At 49.7% G+C, this 23,928-nt stretch overlaps 1 protein-coding gene across 2 annotated transcripts in view; it reads left to right on the top strand.

Annotated features, from left to right (window-relative positions):
* Positions 1-23,928, top strand: part of C6 (complement C6) — a 162,293-nt gene that overhangs the window by 114,440 nt on the left and 23,925 nt on the right. For both annotated transcript variants that reach the window (XM_063961425.1, XM_063961418.1), the window contains exons 11-12: positions 5,810-6,035; positions 9,778-9,949. In XM_063961425.1, the coding sequence (XP_063817495.1) occupies positions 5,810-6,035; positions 9,778-9,949 (398 nt within the window). The remainder of the gene's footprint in view (positions 1-5,809; positions 6,036-9,777; positions 9,950-23,928) is intronic.

Below are 23,928 nucleotides of genomic sequence, written 5' to 3'. Positions count from 1 at the left end.
CAGGTCCTGGACCGCTGCCGCGGGGGACCCTGTGACTGCCGCCCAGCAGCCACCCCAATCCAAAGGAACAGGACCTATAAGGAGTAAACCTCCAAATCCCCAGCTCCTGAACAACCACCGGGGAGGACCCTGTGGTTGCCGCCTGGTAGACTCCCCCCTCTGCAAGGAACAGGACCTAAAAGGTATGCCTCTAACGTCCCAGCACTGGAACCGCTGCCGAGGGGGACCCCGCGGCCGCCGCATAGCAGCCACCCCAATCGGCCAGGAAACAGGACCTGCGACAAGCATCCCCCCAGCGATCCTGCTCCTGAAACCGCTGCTGTGGAGAACCCTGTGGCTGCCGCATGGTCAGCCCCCCCCCCCAGTCCGCCGGGGATAGGACCTAATATAAGCACACCCCCAAAAGCTCTGCTCCTCAACAGTTGCCGAGGATGACCCTGAGGCTGCCGCAAGGTAGCCACCCCAAACCGCAAGGAATAGGACCTAAGAAGTATACCCCCAATGGCTCAGCTCCTGAATAGCTGCTGTGGAGGCCCCTGTGGCTGCCAAATTGCAGCCTCCCCCATCCGTAAGGAATAGGACCCAAGCAGTATACCGCCAATGGGCCAGCACCTGAACAGCCGCCGTGGTGGACCCTGTGGTTGCCGCATGGCCAGCGGCCCCATTCCGCAAGGAATGGGTACCGAACCCAAACACAGCAGCAACCCTGTAACTTAGTGAGATAACCAGCGAGCGCCTGTATCAGCAATTGGTCGCCCCCTCGGAGGCCCATCCATACTCCTGCGCCAGTCGCAGCGGGCCGACACCCACAACCTCCTGGGCCTCCAAGGACACCCAGCGACCCCCAGCTGCTTGATCCGATTTGGATCACACCATCCTGCCGAGCAACAGACCACCCTGTAAACCGCGTTACAGATAAAGGTCCCGGCATCCCGAACTGCCTGCCGCTCGCCACCCTTCGCTCACCCGCAAAAACCAGAAGAAAGCCAAAGCAAAGGCTAATCTAAACCGGGGCCACCTCCCACACCAACTTTGCGACAGGAGGCAGCACACCCAGCAACTCTGCCAAAATTTGCCACATAGCAGGCCTAAATGTGTCCGCAGGCGCGGGGCGCACCCTAGCCCCCACCCCAAAGTGCTAACGAAAGACCAGGAGGGGTCCACCAGCCTGCGCGGTCTAGAATGGAAGCAAATGCCCGCAAAGGCAGGATACATGGCCGCCTAGGACCCCCCTCCCAAATAATGCCCGAACGGGAAGACCAGCACACTGTCTACCAGGGACACACCGCTGTAACCAACCTACTGAAAGAACCCCGGGATGCAGCAGACGCCCTAAACGAGGAAGGAGCCAACGCATGACCTGTCCGAGTAGCCAACCAGCCTGGACAATCCAAACGCCAGAAGACGGGCATGAGGAAACCTTATGACTTTCCCCCCGGAACCCAGTCGCGGCACTCATCAAACTGCAAAGGGACAAAGCATCAAGCCAACCCATTCCGACTCCGGGCGCGCAATGGTCAAACTGCGCCGCAAGCCGGCAAACAGATGTCGTAACAGTCGCAAAGCCTAGGGGGGACCGGAGGGAACCAGGAGGAGGAGGCCCGAAAAACCTCCCCGTAACAAGCCTATAGGACTGAAGACCGAATCCCCGAAAACATCTCTGATCTCGCAGGAAGGGCAAATGCGTGACGCTGCTTGGCTGACCCCGCAGCGTCCCGCATGTTCCCTGCAAACTATGCCAGCCATGTGGATAAACCTGCTCGTAACAAAGGGGGGGGGGGGGGTGAACTGAACGATGACTGACCCGCTAAAACCACACTTCGCGTTGCCCTTAGCAGTGGTCAACAAAACCCAAAGTGTCGGCAAATTGTCAGCGGGGAGGCGTTAGAAACCCGCCATCGTGCCCAGTGCCAACCCCTGCAAACTCAGGCAACCGGTAGGGCCCTAGCAGCGCACCGGGGCAACGGGAAACACCCCGGACCCCGAACAAGACCTATCAACCTACAGAAGGATAGCTGCAAACTGAAATGCCTCCCAGACCCATGCAGAGAAAATAGTCCCGGTAGCGAGCCACACCGGAGACGGACAGTATGCACCAACGCAGGACAGTGCCGCATTTCTCAAAGAGGCACGTGAGACAGAAAACCCCAGGGACACGCCCCGTCCACAGAAAACTGGCACCTAATCGAGGCCCGAAAAATTGCAGGGGATATGGGCGCAGGGGAAGAGGCGAAAACATGACCCAACGTATGACTTAGCCAAAAGGGGGGTACCCGGCCCATAGCCTGAAACAAAACGCAGAGTCCCTAAAAGACTATCACTCTCTTCGCGCACGGTATCGGAAACGGAGCATAAAAAGAAAACCCTGTGAGGATAAGACAAATGCCCAAGCCGGTTCTGCGCCCACCTTCCGCCGGACCTGACGCGGGACATCGTGAGCAGACATAAAAAACACCGGCACGCCACCACGGGCAGGTTACCCGTTCGCGGCTGGGGCACTGTCACTGGCCGGGCGACAGGTCTCACAAAGTTGCATGAGTGACGAAAACTGGGGCGGACGCCTGTGGTATACTAGCCCCTGCCACAACCGAACTTCCCCCCCCCCCCCAACCACGGGGCGTAAAACAGAAGTGCCAACTGCGAGGGGCCTGCGACCTGGGACCCCACTGTGCGGTCCGGCCTGCCAGGTGACCCCAACCACACAACCAAGGAAAACGACGTTCCCACCCCGACCATGATGGCCTTCACGTGGTAATCTCCCCAAGCGGAAACCTAGGATTTCAATTGCGGGCGCTGACACAAAAACTGCACCATGTGGGGATACGCGGCAGGTCGTGACCCGATGCCGCAATCCGTAAAATCAATCCAAAACCGCAACTACAGATGAAAGTAAGGAAAGCTTTCGCCCCAATGCCCCCTTCCCCTGTCTGGATTCTTCGCGACCCGCAGGGGGTGGAGGGAACCGTAACCGCCGGTGCCTTGCCTTTCCTAGACGTCTAACGCCACGCGCCGCGCAATGAGCCTAGCCAACTAACGCGGGCGCCAAGCAGAACCAGGGGAACACTACAGAAGTTAACGCACTGTAAATAAGGTGAAAACAAGAGCATGCTCACCGGTGCCTGACGTACCTGGAACACCATCAGCTGCCGCCACCGATTCCAGCGGTGCGTCTTCCCCTGCCATCGCATCCCTCCTCGACCTCCGGTTCCTCCGTGCTGACGCCCCGATTCCTCCGGACCCGTAGACACCTGCGCAGAAAAAACAGAGGGTACAACAAGCGCAGCAAGCTCCTGCGCACCAACAACAGAAACAGGACCAACGGAGTAGACTGGAAGGGCAAAACCGGGCCTGTGCGGCCGCAACCGGGTGGCAAATGCCGGGATACGAACCCCCCCGTACTCCCGACCAACGCAGCAAGCAGGGAGGAAGGCCAGGCAAGGGCAGGAGGCTGCCAGGGAGGACTGTGCCACCTAATGTGCAATACATGTATTTGTGCCCTTTGCATTGCCCTTCCAGGTGCTCGTACTAAAATGAACAGTACTATAAATGAACTAAATATAATAGTCCCAATAGCAAAATTAATTTCAATGTACTGCAGCTGCATGGTGTAATGTGCCTGTGGCAGCACCAAATTTACCACCTAAACGAAACCGCATCCCAGAAAACCGTATAACCTTGGGCCAATACAGCAATTCTGCCATGGTGTGGGTGAAAACACCACCACGAAGGTCCGCTGCATCAGCCCTTATATATAAATAAAAAAGAGAAAGAAAAAAAAATTAAACTAAAAAAAAAAAACAAACAGAAAAAGGTAAAAATAAGAAATACTTTTAAACACACCACATGTATATATGGTGGGGCTAAAACCCTCACCCAGGAACACTCTACCAGGCAAGGCCAGGAGAGGTCGCAACCCGCGCACAGTCCCGGCCGCCACACGCTGCCGCCCGTCCCGCCCTGTAGCCACCCCAGGGGCCGCACGGCACCACGCGGACGCCGTAGCCACCAGCCAAAGCGGTAAGGAGGAGAGAGCCACGCGCGGAGACGCCGGCCGGGAGGAGAGGGGAACTGCAGCGTCGCGGGTGCCGGGTAATACACCCGCGTCCGCGCGCCGTCCAACGCCCGCTGCTGCCGCTGCAGGGGCACCCGTCCCACCCTCCGACAAACAAGACAGGGGAGAGGCGCGGACCGCCGTGCAGGGCCCCCGCCGCGACCCGCCGGCCAGAGCGGGGCCGAGGCAAGGGAGACCACAGGCCGGGCGGTGCAAGCGACGGCTGTAGCCAAAATGCCGGGAGTGGGGAAGGGGGGGGAGGGGGGCTGACCAGTGGGGATGCGCATGAGAGATAGTGAAAGCAGCACCACTTAGGGACCCCAGGGGAATAATAACAGACAAATGACAGGGAAACCGATCCCTAAACAAAGAATCAAAGCAAGACACATGAAAAAAAAAGCACAGCATAACATACAGTATGTGTACTCAGCCTTCCTGGGCCATTCCAAAATGGCAAGAGGAAGCTGAGTCACATGATCATGGCTTATATATTCTTCCAAGACCAACCCCTACACCCTTGATGGACAGCCGTATAATCCTATAGGAAAATACCCAAGAAAACACACTGATCTGCCTAGCAACTGCTTAGACACCAACAACCAATCACAAAAAATTGGACTCTTATATGGCTTCAGGCTTATGCAGCCTTCACCTTATCTAAGAACGTAGGATAATGATGAACCCAGTCAAAGAATGGATGGCTTGTAGGACTTAAGGAAAGGGTTGTACAATTTTGGTTTATTACATTTCACAGTTTAAGGGGACATTGTACATATACTTTCCTTGCTAAAGTAAAATATATGTTCACGTGTTTTACAAGAGCCTTATTTAAATAAAAAAAATCTTGGCAATGTCTTATATCTCTTTTTTCATGTGTCTTAAAGTGACAACTAGCAGCAGTTGGAAATAATGTATGTGCATGTATGATGTGTTGAGTTATATAGTCTCACATCAGTGGATGATTTAATAAGCAGCACAGTTACTTAACCAGTGATGTTGGTTTGTAGCTAGATAACAGGTACAGCCGTACACATAGTGACAAGTACACAAGTGATGAATCGGGCAATGTATGTAGGTTCCGAGTAGTGGTGCAGGAACACTGGGAAATGTTGTAGATTGCAGGTAATCGCATGTTCCCCTAGATCTAAGTAGGCGACTTCTGTCTCCCTCCATGTTATACTATACAGTTATACACTCTCAAGATTGCTCCTATACATGCTCAGTAGAGATCTCAGTGGCCATCTTGGGATAGGACATGAAGCCTTCCTGGAGAACAGGAATACTGGAGTCGGCACAGTAGCGTGCTCATCTTTTAACAGCAGTCACTGTTCTATGACTGGCTAAGGATGCAAGTATTTGCAAAAAATGTATGTCTACAGACAATAAAATATGTACATTCTACAGAGCATTTGTTAAAGAGTTTTTGACCCACTATACATTACTCAGACTTCAGGCACTTCACAGCTAAATTACCTTTTTTTTTAATATCACATTTACTTAATTTTTTGCACTACCATTCGGTAGAATAACCCTCACTGTTACAAAGAAAAGGTTCTGGGGATCAATTTTTGTGAAGTTAGAGTATGCTGACCTACATGACGTAGGGTATACTTCTCCTTTTAAAAACATGTCTAGAAAAATTGTCGGAGAGGAATGCTTAGTTTAGAGCTTTGCCTCAAAAATTATAAATGAGCGAAAATAGTATTTTAGACTTTTACAGTTTCTAACAAACTTTTTGAATGTATTTTATTTTTGCAGTTGAAGCCAATTTTAGATTTAGTGACTGGCATTCCATGTGCGGTGACGAAACGGCGCAACCTTATTAAAGCATTTAATGAATATTCAGGAACGTTTGATCCATGTCGCTGTTCCCCATGTCCCAATAATGCCAGAACGGTTTTAGTGGACACAGAGTGCCTCTGTGTTTGTCAGGCTGGGACGTATGGGGACAGCTGTGAAAAACGAGCTCCAGACTACAATTCAGGTAAGTACTGCACAGTGGGCCTCATTCTGATGAAGTAAAGAAAGGAAAGCAAGTAACTGTGCATCTGGAATGGGATGTAGTTGATATGCCGGCGGTCGGGAACCCGGCAGTAAGGATACCGATGCCGGAATCCCGACCACTGACAATCCCGGCTAACAGGGGTTATTCCTACTCGTGGGTGTCCACGACACCCATAGAGTGGAACCAGAACCTGTGGCGAGTGCAGAGAGCCACCGAGCCCGCAAGGGGCTCCGTTGCGCTTGCACCCTCTCCGCCGGCATTCTGGCAGCCGGGATCCCGGGGTCGGTATACTGACCTCCGGGAACACACCACCCAACTCTAAATCTCTCTGCACATGTTATATGCCCCCCCCCCACCTTGCAGTGCAACATCATTTTGCCCATGTGTTCAGTTACTTGCTTTTTTGCTTTACTTCCATATCAGAATCAGGCCCAGTCTACAAGAAACAATGGGGGTAATTCCAAGTTGATCACAGCAGGATTTTTGATAGCAATTGGGCAAAACCATGGCCCTCATTCCGAGTTGTTCGCTCGGTATTTTTCATCGCATCGCAATGAAAATCCGCTTAGTACGCATGCGCAATGTTCGCACTGCGACTGCGCCAAGTAACTTTGCTATGTAGAAAGTAATTTTACTCACGGCTTTTTCATCGCTCCGGCGAACGTAATGTGATTGACAGGAAATGGGTGTTACTGGGCGGAAACACGGCGTTTCAGGGGCGTGTGGCTGAAAACGCTACCGTTTCCGGAAAAAACGCAGGAGTGGCCGGAGAAACGGTGGGAGTGCCTGGGCGAACGCTGGGTGTGTTTGTGACGTCAACCAGGAACGACAAGCACTGAACTGATCGCACAGGCAGAGTAAGTCTGGAGCTACTCTGAAACTGCTAAGTAGTTAGTAATCGCAATATTGCGAATACATCGGTCGCAATTTTAAGAAGCTAAGATTCACTCCCAGTAGGCGGCGGCTTAGCGTGTGTAACTCTGCTAAATTCGCCTTGCGACCGATCAACTCGGAATGAGGGCCCATGTGCACTGCAGGGGAGGCAGATATAACATGTGCAGAGAGAGTTAGATTTGGGCGGGTTATTTTGTTTCTGTGCAGGGTAAATACTGGCTGCTTTATTTTTACACTGCAATTTAGATTGCAGATGGAACTCACCACACCCAAATCTAACTCTCTCTGCAAATGTTATATCTGCCTCCCCTGCAGTGCACATGGTTTTGCCACATTGCTAAAAAACTTGCTGCTGCGATCAACTCAGAATTACCCCCAATGTTATTTGATATATTTGTGCTGCTTTTTGCCCTACAGTATTGACAGCTATACATAGAGAGCAAATATACAAGGTCAATACTCTCTTCATCTCCCCAAATGCATCCCGTGGTGTCCCTTCACAATTTAGATTCTCCTCACCCACCCTTCTTTCACCATATATGAATATCAAAATCTCTTACATTGTTCTCATATGCAAGTGTGTCAAGAGCCACAGGAAAAATATGACTGAAAATCTCAGCAATAAACTGCAGTTAATGAGACAACTCTTAGAACAAGCAGAATTATATAACATAAACCCTTGCAACTGGACCTGAATCACTCCCCAGTTGGCTGCCACTACTATACTATGTCAATTGTAGGCTAAAATTGTGTCACTGAGCTTTGATATCACAATCTGGCATTCAGCGCTGGAGCAGGAACATGTGACAAGATTTTACACGCCCCCTGAACATGTGACAAGTTGTTACACCGAAGGGGCGGGGCCACCGGCACTGGGAAGTACAGCACTATTGAAAGCGTCATCAGGTCACGACACCTTGCAGTCTGTACAGCCACCCAGAGCGTCCAAAGGAAGCCCTGGGCAGCTTTGCAACAGTGATACTGGCTGCAGGGTGCCGTTCCAGGGTCCTGCACCCTGGGCAGTGGCACAGCTTGCACACCTATAGTTACAGCCATGCTGACGTGGCACTCCCAAGCCTACACAGGAGCAAAAGATGTCACTCCCCAGAAGGTATCAGGCCACTGTGGCTTCTACTGTAGGTCGCGTCGTGCTTTTACCACCTTGTATATAAAAAAATCAGGCGCACGCACGAGTTGATTCTCCAAGCAGCTGTAATGATGGGAGATAGTCAGTCTCCCGAAAACAGGAAAAGCAACAATATAACGATATACAGCTCTGAACAAGATTCAAATTCACTAAGTGCATATATTTAATCAACAATTTTAAAAACAAAAATTAATGTACATGAATTAAAAATGTATATGGACAATCAGTTGATATTATACCAGTTTCTGGACCTATAATAAGCTCCATGAGTGAAAACACTCATTTATATGCACTAATGTTATGGGGACCACCAATCACTAAGCAGTTCAGTACAATTTATCAGTTAGTGTGGCACTTTACCAATCCTGTGTTCCAAAGTGGGGATCCAAATGGAGGGTCATCCGTATGGCAACGGCAGTTGGTAAACGGATCCTGGTTCACAGTGGACAGAATGACTGCAAATTGACTGTCCTGCGTATCTGTGTTCCAAATGAAAGAATCCTAATGGATGGTTACCGATGCGGCAATGGCAGACGATAATGAATGGATCCTGGTTCACAATGAGCAACGGGAAGACAATTGTGCTGCCCTTGGTGAAGTCCCTGGGAATGAGTTGGTTGTGCTATGTGGATTACTCCAGCAACCTGGTATATCCAGTACTGACGCGTTTCGCTGCTCCAGGCAGCTTTATCAAAGGTAATCAGCTATTCAACTGACTCCACTTTTATAGGTGAAATTATGTAATCAATTAGAATCCACTGGTGGGTAATTATTAGACAATAATCAATAATGTTGGAATTTAGTCCTCCGGTCATGATAATGTTTCAAGACAAAGTAGTAGTTAAATGGTACATGGTCTTTGTTTACATTACGTCATATGATACATATGACATCTAGTGGTTACAGCCTTTCCTTGCACGGTATAGTCCGAGTGAATTTGAATCTTGTTCAGCGCTATATATCTTTATATTGTTGCTTTTACCACCCTGGGTGGAGCATGTTCAAGGCAAAGTTAAAAACTAAGGGGTATATTCAATTAAAGTCGGATCCATTCCGACATGCATTTGTCGGAATGAATCCGACAACCCCTATTCAAATCTTATCTCAATTTGACTTTTTCAAGTCGAATTGAGATGAGGGACCCAGAGGGGGAGAGGGGGGGAGCCGCGGGGAGACCAGCAGGGACAGCCGCCGGAGATCAGCGCTACAGTAGGATGTCACACAGCCGCCCGACCTAACGGCAGTGTCCACCCGGCTCCAGCAAGCGTGACCCCACTTGCTGGAGCCGGGTGGAAGCTGCCGTGAGTGGCGCGGCTGTGTGACATCCTGCTGCGCTGATCTTCTCTATATGCCCGCAGCTGTCCCCCGTCTCCCTGCAGCTCTCCCCCCCCCCCCCCCCCATCTGCTCTAATCCCACATCTCAGTCCGCCATTTTTTTATGTCGGACTTAGATGGTCGAAAAGGGGCCCAAAACCGACACAAGCACGTGGATCGCCAGCTATTCCGCCAATCCACAAGCTTTTCGACAAGTGGAATTAATTCACACAGAGCCCCTGTTATTGGCCTTGTGTTATGTTGGCTCCCGGTTTATGTTGTAGCGGTGACACTGTAGAAGAGTAGAGTACTCTATCCTTGCAATGATAAGTTGAACAATGCTAAATCTTGTTGTACATCCTCCAGTTGTAGTTGATGGATCTTGGAACTGTTGGTCCGCTTGGGGCGCATGTGATGGTTCCAACACTAGAAGAAGGGCAAGAGAATGTAACAACCCTGCTCCCCGCAATGGGGGCAAAGCCTGTGAGGGTCCACAGACACAGGAAGAGCACTGCTATGTCAACCTGTTTGAAAACAAGTAGGTAAAATGGTTTTTAATGCTATACATTTTACTTTGCATTTGGAACAGTGCTATTTTTCAGATGGACAAAACTACTGTTCTGCATTTTGTTAAAAAAATTTGCCCAGATTGTTCAGACATTCCGTACAAAACTAATTTTGCACAAGCTTGGGGCGCACTAAAACCGGGCCTAGCTTAAGTGACTAAGGGCTATATTTACTAAATAAAGCTTGCTTTCCGTCTATTTTTTATTATTATTTTCAAATAGACAGAAAAAGTTCTAAATCAATGTTATACTTCCAGGGCTACAACACACATTTACCAACATGTAAAAATAATTATCAAAACTCATCCATTAGTAAATGTGCTTCAGCACCTGAAATCCAACATCGCTTTACAGTAGATCGATTGCACTGATTTGAAATAAATGAAAATTGACCGTTGGTTAATATACCCCTTAGACAGAACAGTCCCTTTTAGTCGGCATGCCGACTGTCAGGCATTTGATTGCTCAGGATCCCTGTCTCGGCATGGGGACCGACAGGATCCCGTGTGGCGGTCACATGACTGCATCCCGCAGGATGTGCTCCCCAAAATGTAACACACAGTACTAGACATGCTAGACATGCAGTTGCTAATATCTATGTGTATTATCCTATAACCATCACGCTGTTATGTCTATTCCTGTGTATCCGTCCTATCCCTTGAGTCTCAGACATTCATGGAACAAACCAGTTAAACAGAAACAGCTGTGTGTACGGTATGAAGCCTAAAGCACATTTACTGTATATCGGGGGTCATTCCGAGTTGATCGCTCCTAGCTGTTTTTAGAAGCCGTGTAAACGTATAGTCACCACCAGGGGTTAAAGTGAGCCGGAACAGGGCGGAACTGCGTTCCGTCAGTTCCACTTGGAGGCGGAATGCAGTTCCGCCTCCTCTGGCTCACCTAACCCGGCGATGTGTCCCCGTCGCTGCAGGGAGATGTCGGGCGCCCGCTGAGAGTGTGTTACCAGCGGGCGCCCGTCTTCCCACACAGCGGCAGCCGGAGGAGGAGCTCAGTACTGAGTTCCGGCTTCCGGCTCAGTAAGTGCGCGCTATGGGAGAGACGTCATGACATCTCTCTCATAGTGCAGAGGAGCGGGTGGCGAGAGGACTGCAGTGGCCGGACACGGATCGGGGCTTGGTAAGTATGGTGTATGCTGTGTTTTTTTATTTTTTTTATTTGTGTAGCAGTTGGGGGGCAAACTACTTAGGGGGCATTACTACGGGGGCATTACTACTGGGGGGCAAACTACTGAGGAGGCATTACTACGGAGGCATTACTACTGGGGGCATTTACTGGGGGACATTACTACTGGGGGCAAACTACAAGGGGGCAAACTACAGGAGGGCATTACTACTGGGGGACAAACTACTGAGGGGCAGTACTACTGGGGGACATTACTACAAGGGGGCAAACTACAGGAGGGCATTACTACTGGGGGGCAAGCTACTGAGGGGCATCTACTGGGGGCAAACTACTGGGGGGCATTTACTGGGGGACATTACTACTGGAGGGCAAACTACTGAGGGGCATTACTACTGGGGGACATTACTACTGGGGGCAAACTACAGGAGGGCATTACTACTGGGGGGGCATTACTACTGGGGGCCAAACTACAGAGGTGCATCTACTGGGGGCATTACTACTGGGGGCCAAACTACAGAGGTGCATCTACTGGGGGCATTACTACTGGGGGCAAACTACTGGGAGACATTACCACTGGGTGCAAACTACTGGGGGGCAAACTACAGGAGGGCATTACAACTGGGGGCATAACTACAGGGGCATTACTACTGGGGGGGGCATTACTACTGGGGGCCAAACTACAGAGGTGTATCTACTGGGGGCATTACTACTGGGGGCAAACTACTGGGAGACATTACCACTGGGTGCAAACTACTGGGGGGCAAACTACAGGAGGGCATTACAACTGGGGGCATAACTACAGGGGCATTACTACTGGGGCGTAACTACAGGGGCTAAACTACTGGTGGCATTACTACTTGGAGGCATTACTACTGGGGGCTAAACTACAAGGGGGCATAACTACAGGGGCTAAACGACTGGGGGCATTACTACAGGCAACATTAATACTGGGGGCATTACCATTAAGGGCATTACTACTGGGGGCACTACTAATGAGGGCATTGTAAAGGGGCACTTCATAAGGGGCATCACTCCTGGGGTCATAAGGGGCACTGCTATTGCGAGCATTGCACCACTACTATGGGCTCTATATAAGGAGCGCTACCACTGTGGGCATTGTATAAGAGGCGCTACTGCTGTGGGCATTATGTGTATTATGGGGTGCTACTACTGTGGGCATTATTACTATTGTGTAACACGCCCCTTTTTGAGACCACGCCCCTTTTTGTGCAATACCTTTGTTGGATGGGCATCGTGGGGGAGGGGGGTGAGTTCCACCACCTCTCTAGGACCACTTTAAGCACTGGTCACCGCCAATGGGGGAGTGTATTTTCATTTGGAAGTGTGCGAACACCTGTGCAGCGAAGCTCTACAAAAACATTTTGTGCAGTTTCAGAGTAGGTCTGAGCTTACTCAGCCCTTGCGATCACTTCAGTCTTTTTGGTGCCGGAATTGACGTCACACACCCGCCCTTCAAACGCCAGGACACGCCTGCTTTTTCCCTACCACTCCCAGAAAACGGTCAGGTGCCACCCATAAACGTTAAATCCATAGCTGGGCAACGATCCGCATTGTACCCGTATGATGCAAGTGCGCATTACGGCGGGTGTGCTATCAACTCGAAATGACCCCCATTGTACAAATATATCTATTACCACCCATGTGCTTCTCACACATTTTTTAAATGTATTGTCTAAACATCGGTGTATTCCAAACTTGGACTGCCGGCTGCCACCATGTCTCCGCCCCTTCTATACAATGCCATGAACTGTGACTTTAAAGAGCAGGGGGCGGTACCATGATGACATGACCTCCAACATGGTGTACATAAGCATTCGTTGGTGCAAGAGATCTGTCTGAAATCAGATGAATCTCTGCCAGTGCCTACATTCCCTTCTGATTAGCCCGTAATTCCATCTCTATGCCCATGACATGCTCTCCAAACACTTAGCCTACATGTGTACATGCAGCTGAGAAGCAGTAGCACACAGTAACTCCCAGAGGCAATGGAAGTGTTTGCCTTCTGACATCGGGTGTATGGAGAGAGGTGGGAGAGAGCAGTCAAGTGTTCCATGTCTGGGACATACACTGCCTGGTGTATGGATGGTGTAATGGTTAGCCTTACAGCGCTGAGGTCATAGGTTTGATTCCCACCATGACCCTAACTGTGTGGAGTTTCTATATTCTCCCTGTACTTGTGTGGGTTTCCTCCGGGTTTTCCAGCTTCCTCCCAAGCTCCAAAAATATACTGGTAGTTTAACTGGCTCCTGACCAAAAAATTAAACCTGTACATGTATCTAGGTCTAGAGCAGGCTAGATGGGCCAAGGGGTTCTCATCTGTGGTCAAATTGTATGTTAAAGAGGCTCATTATTAACCTGCTGGTAAATAATGGGGAAGAAAATAGTGGGGATATCTTTCCTGCTACTATGGATTACGCGCAGTGTGAAATAGCAAGTTTAATCATCAAGACGGACTCTGAATAATCCCCTTTATGCCTTTCATTCAAGACAGTGCAAACTAGCAAATCAAAACAAGTGCAGATTTTATTATGAAAAGCTAGAATGCCGTAGAACCCTGCTTTTTACTGTTTAGAAAACGTGGCTCATTGGAGAAGGAAGAACCACACAGTTCTGCTTTGGTGGTCACACATTTGCTTTTAGTTTACATTCTTGTCATTTAAATTAACAAAAAATACACTTTTTTTGTTATTTTGTGTAGATTGTCTTTGCTGCATGAGGCGGTATATGCAAACTAATGGTATTTTCTGAAACATCAAAAGTACAGTGGGGGTCATTCCGAGTTGATCGCTCACTAGCAACTTTTTGCAGCGCAGCGATCACCTCGTACGAGTACAAATCGGTTCGTTGATGAGCGATGGATTTAATGAAGAATCCATTCGCACAGCCGAATGCACGGTGAGTGACAGGAAGAGGGCGTTTATGGGTGTCAACTGTCCGTTTTCAGGGAGTGTTTGGAAAAATGCAGGCGTGTCCAGGCGTTTGCAGGGCGGGTGTCTGATGTCAAATCCGGACCAGACACGCTAAAATGAGTAAGTCTAGAGCAACTAAACTGCACAAAATGTTTTTGGCCCGCTCGACAGCACACGCGTTCGCACACTTGCAAAGCGAAAATACACTCCCCCATAGGCGGCGACTATTTGATCGCAAGCCAGCAAAAAGTTGCTAGCGAGCGATCAACTCTGAATGACCCCCAGTACTCTGAAGAAAAAGGCACCATTTGTGTGGATACTGCATAAAAAGTTATTAATATGCTCAGGGCAGGGGTGCACCGAGATGTCGCGGTCGCTATTCTGCCCACCGTCGTCCCAAACGCCGGCATATCAGACCTTGGCTATTCTCATTGTGTTGTGTTCTGTATCGGTGGTCTGTGTGTTTCCACGTGTGTTCTGTCTCCTGCTACTGTCTGGATTGGTGGTGTTAGCAAAGCTATAGTACTGGGATCAAGTCCAGGAAGCATCTGAGTACTAGTGAATGCTGGGAACGGCGGCTGCTATTGGTGAAGAACATCCCGCACCACAGGTTCTCTGGAAGCCGCAATCAGCTACCGTGTTGTACAAACCTTAACAAGGAAGCTTGGAGAGCTTCGGGCTGGTAAAGCAAACCGCATATGGTTGTACTGTATGTGATGTTAGTGTATTAATATTTGTAGACACTCCCTTACTAATAGGTGTAAGCCTGAATCTTTAGTGATGGTCCCTGGGACCAGGGGGATGCTGGGAAGTGGGTGGTCCAGTGGGCAGTGTACCTGGAGTTGGTGAGGGAATAAACAGCACAGCAGTGAACTCACATGTCTCTGTGTCCTGATGACTGGATTTACAAACGTATGAACAAAACACTGTACAAACCATGAGTTTAGTACATGGATTTCTGTGCTTTTACGATGTGTTTTTACTGCAAGCAGTTAATGTCCTAGGCTGCCCCATTTTGCCCTCAAGACACCATGAAATCACCTATTCACAACCATAGCAGAGCACTAGTAAACGGGTGCTATACACACTTTTTTTTTCTGTGCAAAGCAGCTATAGATGGAATTGCCAACCAATATTGCCATCCATGGGACAAATATAGGGGGTAATTCAGAGTTGATCGCAGCAGCAAATTTGTTAGCTAATGGACAAAAGCATGTGCACTACAGGGGGGAGGGGGGGGCTGCAGATATAACATTTGCAGAGAGAGTTGGATTTGGGTGGGTTATATTGTTTCTGTGCAGGGTAAATACTGGTTGCTTTATTTTTACACTGCAATTTAGATTTCAGTTTGAACACACCCCACCCAAATCTAACTCTCTCTGCACATGTTATATCTGCCTCCCCCCCCCACCCCCCTTAGTTAATGGTTTTGCCCATTAACTAACAAATTTGCTGCTGCGATCAACTCTGAATTAGGCCCTTAGGGGGTCATTCCGAGTTGATTGCTCGCTAGCAACTTTTTGCAGCGCTGTGATCAGGTCAAAACTCTGCAAAACAGCGCATGCATATGCACCGCAATGCGCAGGTGCGTCGTACAGGTACAAAGCGGATCGTTGCTGAGCGATGGATTTAACGAAGAATCAATTCGCACAGCCGATAGCAAGGAGATTGACAGGAAGAAGACGATTATGGGTGTCAACTGACCGTTTTCAGGGAGTGTTTGGAAAAACGCAGGCGTGTCCAAGAGTTTGCAGGGCCGGTGTCTGACGTCAATTCCAGGCAAGAACAGGATGAAGTGATCGCAGCGGCTGAGTAAGTTCAGACCTACTCAGAAACTGCACAAACTGTTTTCTCTTACATCCTAGAGGACGCTGGGGACTCCGTAAGGACCATGGTTAATAGATGGGCTCCGCAGGAGACATGGGCACTAAAAAAGAACTTTAGGTATGGGTGTGCACTGGCTCCTCCCTCTATGCCCCTCCTCCAGACCTCAGTTTAATACGTGCCCAGAGGAGACTGGGTGCACTACAGGGAGCTCTCCTGAGCTTCCTGAAAGAAAGTATTTTGTTAGGTTTTTTATTTTCAGGGAGACCGCCTGGCAACAGGCTCCCTGCATCGTGGGACTGAGGAGAGAGAAGCAGACCTACTTAAATGCTAGGCTCTGCTTCTTAGGCTATTGGACACCATTAGCTCCAGAGGGAGTCAGAACGCAGGTCTCCCTAGCGGTTCGTCCCGGAGCCGCCCCGCCGTCCTCCTCGCAGAGCCGGAAGATAGAAGCCGGGTGAGTATAGGAAGACAGAAAACTTCAGAGGTAACGCGCAGCGGTATCGCTGTGCGCCATTGCTCCCACACAGATCACACACAGCGGGCACTGTTGGGTGCAGGGCACGGGGGGGGGGGGGGGGACGCCCTTGGCAGCAATGTATACCATTAGGACTGGCTATAAGTATATATACACTAATTTGTATTGTTTTTAGAGTATCCCCGCCAGTTTTGTTTAAAAGAGCGGGACCGAAGCCCGCCACTGAGGGGGCGGGGCTTCTCCCTCAGCAATCACCAGCGCCATTTTCTCCACAGCACACGCTGAGAAGCTGACACCCCGGACTCTCCCCTGCTGATCACCGGTGACAGAGGGTTTTAAAGAAGGGGGGGCACATAATTTGGCGCAGAGAATATATAAAGAGCGCTGTATCTGGGTAATTTTTTCCAGGGTTATTGGCGCTGGGTGTGTGCTGGCATACTCTCTCTCTCTCTCTCCAAAGGGCCTTGTGGGGGAACTGTCTCCAGATTAGACCTTTCCCTGAGTGTGTGGTGTGTCGGTACGTGCGTGTCGGCATGTCTGAAGCGGAAGGCTCTCCTAGAGATGAGGTGGAGCGCATGAGTGTGGTGTCTCCGTCGGCAACGCCGACACATGACTGGATGGATATGTGGAATATTTTAAATGCAAATGTAAATTTATTGCACAAACGTTTGGACAAAGCAGAGTCCAGGGACAGTACAGAGGCTCATACCCTGCCTTTCCCTATGTCACAGGGGCCTTCTGGGTCTCAAAAACGCCCACTTTCTCCGGTAGTTGACACAGATACCGACACGGATTCTGAATCCAGTGTCGATTATGATGATGCGAGGTTGCAGCCAAAATTGGCAAAGAGTATTCATTATATTATTATTGCTATAAAGGATGTGCTGCATATTATAGATGACCCCGCGGTGCCTAATCCAAAGATCCACATAGCCTGAGGTTACTTTTCCACCTTCTTTTGAATTAAATGAGTTATTTGAAAGTGCTTGGGAAACTCCAGACAAGAAACTGCAGATTCCCAAAAGGATTCTTATGGCGTATCCTTTCCCGATCATGGACAGGATACGGTGGGAACCCTCCCCAAGGGGTGGTCTTCTGTATGCCGAATGTCGGGATACCGGCGCACAGTATACCGGCGCCGGAATCCCGACACCCGGCATACCGACAACTATTCTCCCTCGTGGGGGTCCACGACCCCCCAGGAGGGAGAATAAAATAGTGTGGCGCGCGCAAGGGGCTCCTTTGCGCTCGCCACGCTGTCTGTATGCCGGCGGTCGGGCTCCCGGCGCCGGTAGGCTGGTCGCCGGGAGCCCGAGCGTTGGCATACCGTACGACACCCCTCCCCAAGGGTGGACAAAGCGTTGACGCGCCTTTCCAAAAAGGTGGCGCTGCCGTCTCAGGATACCGCTGCCCTCAGGGATCCTGCTGATCGCAAGCAGGAAACTACCTTGAAGTCAATTTACACACATACTGGTACATTACTCAGGCCGGCGATAGCGTCCGCTTGGGTTTGTAGCGCTGTAATAGCGTGGACCGATACCTTATCTGCTGATATGGATACGATGGATAAGGAAACTATTTTATTGACCCTGGGCCATATTAAGGATGCGGTCCTTTATATGAGAGAGGCTCAGAGGGATGTAGGCATACTGGGGTCCAGAGCAAACGCTATGGCGATTTTTGCCAGGCGAGCACTGTGAACCCGACAGTGGACGGGTGATACTGACTCGAAACGGCATATGGAGGTTTTACCTTACAAGGGTGAGGAATTGTTTGGGGAAGGTCTCGCGGACTTAGTTTCCACGGCTACTGCAGGTAAATCATCTTTTTTACCTTATGTTTCCTCACAGCCTAAGAAAGCGCCACATTATCAGATGCAGTCCTTTCGGTCGCATAAATCCAAGAGAGCTCGGGGATCTTCCTTTCTTGCCAGAGGTAAGGGCAAGGGGAAAAAGCTGCCAGCTACAGCCAGTTACCAGGAACAAAAGTCCTCCCCGGCTTCTACTAAATCCACCGCATGTCACTGGGGCTCCGCGGGAGGAGTCCGCTCCTGTGGGGGCACGTCTTCGTCTTTTCAGCCAGGTCTGGGTTCACTCTCAGGTGGATCCCTGGGCAATAGACATTGATTCCCAGGGGTACAAGCTGGAATTCGAAGAGGTGCCTCCTCGCCGGTTTTTCAAATCGGCACTGCCGACTTCTTCCCCAGAGAGGGAGGTAGTTTTAGCAGCAATTCAAAAGTTGTGTCTTCAACAAGTGGTGGTCAAAGTTCCCCTGCTGCAGCGGGGGATGGGCTATTACTCAATCCTGTTTGTGGTCCCGAAACCGGACGGTTCGGTCAGACCCATTCTGAATTTAAAATCCTTAAACTTATACTTAAAGAGGTTCAAGTTCAAGATGGAATCGCTCAGAGCGGTCATCGCAAGTCTGGAAGGGGGAGATTATATGGTGTCCCTAGACATAAAGGATGCATACCTTCATGTCCCCATTTATCAACCTCATCAGGCGTTCCTGAGATTTGTGGTGCAGGATTGTCATTACCAAGTTCAGATGTTGCCGTTTGGGCTTTCCACGGCCCCGAGGATTTTTACCAAATTAATGGCAGAGATGATGGTGCTCCTGCGCAAGCAGGGTGTCACAATTATCCCATACTTGGTGTCACGATCCGGGTATCTGGACGCCATTACTTACCCTTCAGATGCCTCCTAAGGCGGGCTCAGCGTTCCAGGACCAGATTCCGCTGTTCCTGAGTTTCCACATGCAGAGTGTCAGAGTGGTGTTTTCATCAGCCGCGGCCTCCGCTGTGCCCGCGTGGTTAAATGTGCATCTATCAGCCTGGCGTCTCCTGTCTCCGGTGGCCGGCGCCGCCATTACTGTTTCCCAGACCACATGGATTACAAACCAAACTTCCCTCCAAGTGTCTGCATGGGCGCAGCCATCTTGGATTCTGTCGTCTGATCATTTCCACCAATCTGCTGTTTGTATTGTTGATTTGCATAATTGCCTAGCCAACCCCTTCCTTGCTGCAGGTATAAGTAAGCTGTGCCTGAGCAAGGAAGGCGTCAGTGCTTTGGTTGTCAAACCTAGTTCCTGTTTGTCTCTCTTCTATGATTGTCTTCCAGGTTCCAGCTCCTGTCTCAAGACTTCCACCATAGAGACCCGCACCAGCATTCCACCTGCGGTGTAGCCTGACTCTCCAATCCATTGTGGATTCATCTGTTTCCAGCTACAACACTACCTGCTTCCAGCCTCAGCTTCCAGCAGAATACAGCTTCCCTTAAAGGGCCGGTGTCCTTTCTACACTTTACCACTCTCCACCGGAATTATTATTTCTCCGCTCTCAAGTTCTACATTTCAGTTCACATTTCATCGCTCCCAAAGTTCATTTATTATTTAACTGGTTCCAGCCAGTATCCACTCCGTGCTAACAACAGTCTGGTTCCAGCCAGTATCCACAGCAGCTGTTTTACCTTCAGCAACCCAGCTCTTCCTGGAACACCAGCTGGTACAATCCTGGGTTATCTCCATTGCTACAGCCGGGCCTGGTAAGGACTTTCCATCTAGAAGATCATAAGAACTATCTCACACTACCAGTGCCCTGTGGCTCCTGCCATGCTGTAGTACTCAGGAACTGTATTTATTCTTTGCTGACTTTTACGTTTTCCTTTATTGCTGCTGTGATGCGGAGTTGTCATAATAAACATCATTGACTTTTATCTAAGTTGTCGTGGTCACGCCTTCGGGCAGTTATTATTCATGTTACTTACATGTCCAGGGGTCTGATACAACCTCCCAGGTTCCGGTACATCTCAGCCCCTACAACTGAGGCTGCCTCCCGTCAGCTCAGGCCCTCAGTTGTGACAGTAAGCACTGACCTAATGAATCCAGCCGGAGACCAGGATCAAGCGGCCAGGCCGATGCAAGAACTGGCAGCCCGACTAGAACATCAGGAGGCTGCACAGGGCCACATCATCCGCTGTCTCCAGGATCTCTCTACTCGGCTGGATGGGATTCAGACCACTCTCCGTGGATCAGGCGCGTCTGGTGCGTCAACCACAGTGACTCCAGCTATAACCCCACCCACCTTACCCATTCCTGCTCCACGTCTTCATCTTCCAACGCCAGCAAAATTTGACGGATCTCCAAGATTCTGCAGGGGATTTCTCAACCAGTGTGAGATTCAGTTTGAGCTACAACCTGGCAATTTCCCCAGTGACCGTACAAAAATTGCCTACATTATTTCTCTTCTCAGTGGCTCAGCCCTCGATTGGGCATCACCGTTATGGGAGAGGTCCGACACCCTGCTATCTTCTTACACTGCATTCGTGTCAACATTCAGGCGCATCTTCGACGAGCCAGGCCGGGTAACTTCAGCTTCGTCTGAGATTCTCCATTTACGCCAGGGATCACGTACTGTAGGACAATATCTTATACAGTTCCAGATCCTGGCATCCGAACTGGCATGGAACGACGAGGCCCTGTATGCTGCATTCTGGCATGGTTTATCCGAGCGTATTAAAGATGAGTTAGCTACCAGAGACTTACCCTCCAAGTTAGATGAGTTAATCTCACTTTGTACGAAAGTTGACTTACGTTTCAGAGAGAGAGCAACTGAGCGTGGAAGATCATCTGCTCCAAAATCTTCTGCTCCTCCTCCTCGCCAACTGTCACCAACTAAAGATGAACCCATGCAAATTGGCCGTTCCCGTTTAACTCCTGCTGAGCGCCGAAGACGTCTCTCCGAGTTTCTCTGTTTGTACTGTGCAGCTCCGTCTCACACCATTAATGCCTGTCCCAAACGTCCGGGAAACTCCAAATCCTAGCTCGCCAAGGAGAGGGCCGGCTAGGAGTAATGATCTCCTCTCCATCTCCTCAAGATTGTAACCTCCCAGTCTCGCTTCAAGTTGCTCAACGTTATCAGAACGTCATTGCCCTCCTGGATTCCGGAGCAGCTGGGAACTTTATTACCGAAGCCTATGTTAAACGGTGGTCCCTACCCACCGAGAGACTTCCTTCGTCCTTTTCCTTAACTGCTGTGGATGGCAGTAAAATTTTTGATACAGTTATTTCTCTAAGGACTCTACCAGTTCGTCTGAGAGTGGGAGTTCTTCATTCCGAACTTATTTCACTTTTAGTGATTCCAAGAGCCACACATCCTGTGGTCCTGGGCCTTCCATGGCTCCGCCTTCACAATCCTACAATTGATTGGACGACTACGCAAATCCTGGCATGGGGTTCCTCCTGTACTAAGACATGTTTGTTTAAAGTGTTGCCTGTCTGTTCCTCCTCCCCCAGGTCGTCTGATGTTCCACCTCCTCCATATCAAGATTTCACGGATGTGTTCAGTAAAGCTTCTGCTGATATCCTTCCCCCTCATAGAGAATGGGACTGCCCGATTGATCTCGTTCCAGGGAAGGTTCCACCTCGAGGCCGAACTTATCCGTTGTCTCTCCCCGAGACGCATTCTATGGAGGAATACATAAAAGAGAACCTAGCAAAGGGGTTCATTCGACCTTCTTCTTCTCCAGCCGGCGCAGGCTTCTTTTTTGTAAAGAAGAAAGATGGTGGTCTGCGGCCGTGCATCGACTACAGAGGTTTGAACGACATTACCATCAAGAACCGCTATCCTTTACCCCTGATTACTGAGCTCTTTGACAGAGTTAGCGGAGCTACCATCTTTACAAAGCTGGACCTGAGAGGTGCATACAATCTCATCCGGATCCGTGAGGGTGACGAGTGGAAGACCGCATTTAACACCCGTGACGGACATTATGAGTACCTCGTCATGCCCTTCGGATTGAGCAATGCTCCAGCTGTCTTCCAGCATTTCGTCAATGAGATCTTCAGAGACATTCTATACCGTCATGTCGTGGTCTATCTAGATGATATCCTCATTTTTGCCAACAATTTAGAGGAACATCGTTTCTGGGTAAAGGAGGTTCTGTCCCGTCTCCGTGTCAATCATCTCTACTGCAAATTAGAGAAATGCGTCTTTGAAGTCAAGTCCATTCCGTTTCTAGGGTACATTGTGTCCGGTTCCGGACTAGAGATGGATCCTGAGAAACTACAAGCAATCCAGAATTGGCCAGTACCCTTAACCCTCAAAGGGGTCCAGAGGTTCTTAGGGTTCGCCAATTATTACCGAAAGTTTATACGAGACTTTTCCACCATTGTGGCGCCTATTACTGCTTTCACCAAGAAGGGTGCTAACCCGTCCAAGTGGTCTGAAGAAGCCATGCAAGCTTTTCATCTTTTAAAACAGAGGTTCATCTCTGCACCTGTCCTGAAACAGCCTGACGTCGACTCTCCTTTCATCTTAGAGGTGGATGCCTCCTCCGTTGGAGTAGGAGCGGTGTTATCTCAGAGGGCTAAAGATGGTCATTTACATCCTTGCAGTTTCTTCTCACGGAAGTTCTCCCCAGCGGAGCGCAACTATGCCATTGGCGACCAGGAGTTGCTAGCCATCAAGCTTGCTCTAGAGGAGTGGAGATATCTGTTGGAGGGAGCTTCTCATTCAATCACCATCCTTACAGACCACAAGAACCTTCTATATCTAAAAGGCGCACAATGTCTCAACCCTCGTCAGGCCAGATGGGCACTTTTCTTTTCCAGGTTCGACTTTAAACTCCAGTTCTGTCCGGGCTCTCAGAATCGCAAGGCCGATGCCCTTTCCCGCTCATGGGAGCAAGAAAATGAGTCAGAGTCTTCAGACAAGCATCCTATTATAAATCCGTTGGCATTCTCCACGGTAGGGATGGACTCTACGCCCCCATCAGGGAAAAGTTTTGTGAAGCCGACACTAAGGAAGAAGCTCATGCATTGGGCCCATGCTTCCCGTTTTGCCGGACATACAGGTATCCAAAAAACCCTGGAGTTTATCTCTAGGTCCTATTGGTGGCCAACTCTGAAAAAGGACGTTTTGGAGTTTATTGCATCTTGCCCAAAGTGTGCTCAACATAAAGTATCCCGCCAGTCGCCTGCGGGGCAACTGGTTCCACTATCTGTTCCCCGTCGACCATGGACCCATTTGTCGATGGATTTTATTACAGATTTGCCCATGTGCAACAAGTTCAATACCATCTGGGTGGTAATTGACCGGTTCACCAAGATGGCACACTTCATTCCTCTCACCGGTCTTCCGTCAGCTTCCAAGTTGGCTCAAGTATTCATACAAGAGATCTTCCGACTCCACGGTCTTCCAGAAGAAATTATCTCAGATCGAGGAGTTCAATTCACAGCCAAATTCTGGCGAAGTTTATGTCAAGTCCTCCAAGTCAAGTTAAAGTTTTCCACGGCTTACCATCCTCAGACCAATGGTCAAACTGAGAGGGTGAATCAGGACTTGGAGGCCTTCCTCCGCATCTATGTGTCCTCCTCTCAAGATGACTGGGTTCAATTACTTCCCTGGGCCGAGTTCTGTCATAACAACCAGTATCATTCTTCATCTTCTTCAACACCATTCTTCACCAACTTTGGATTCCACCCTAAAGTCCCTGAGTTCCAACCGCTTCCAGCAACTTCTGTTCCCGCAGTGGATATCACCTTGCATCAGTTTGCCAATATCTGGAAGAGCGTACGA

The sequence above is a fragment of the Pseudophryne corroboree genome, chromosome 1 (genome assembly GCF_028390025.1).
Source record: "Pseudophryne corroboree isolate aPseCor3 chromosome 1, aPseCor3.hap2, whole genome shotgun sequence".
Classification (NCBI taxonomy): domain Eukaryota; kingdom Metazoa; phylum Chordata; class Amphibia; order Anura; family Myobatrachidae; genus Pseudophryne; species Pseudophryne corroboree.
The sequence above is the reverse complement of the archived record's forward strand: the minus strand, read 5'-3'. Positions and strand labels throughout refer to the sequence as shown.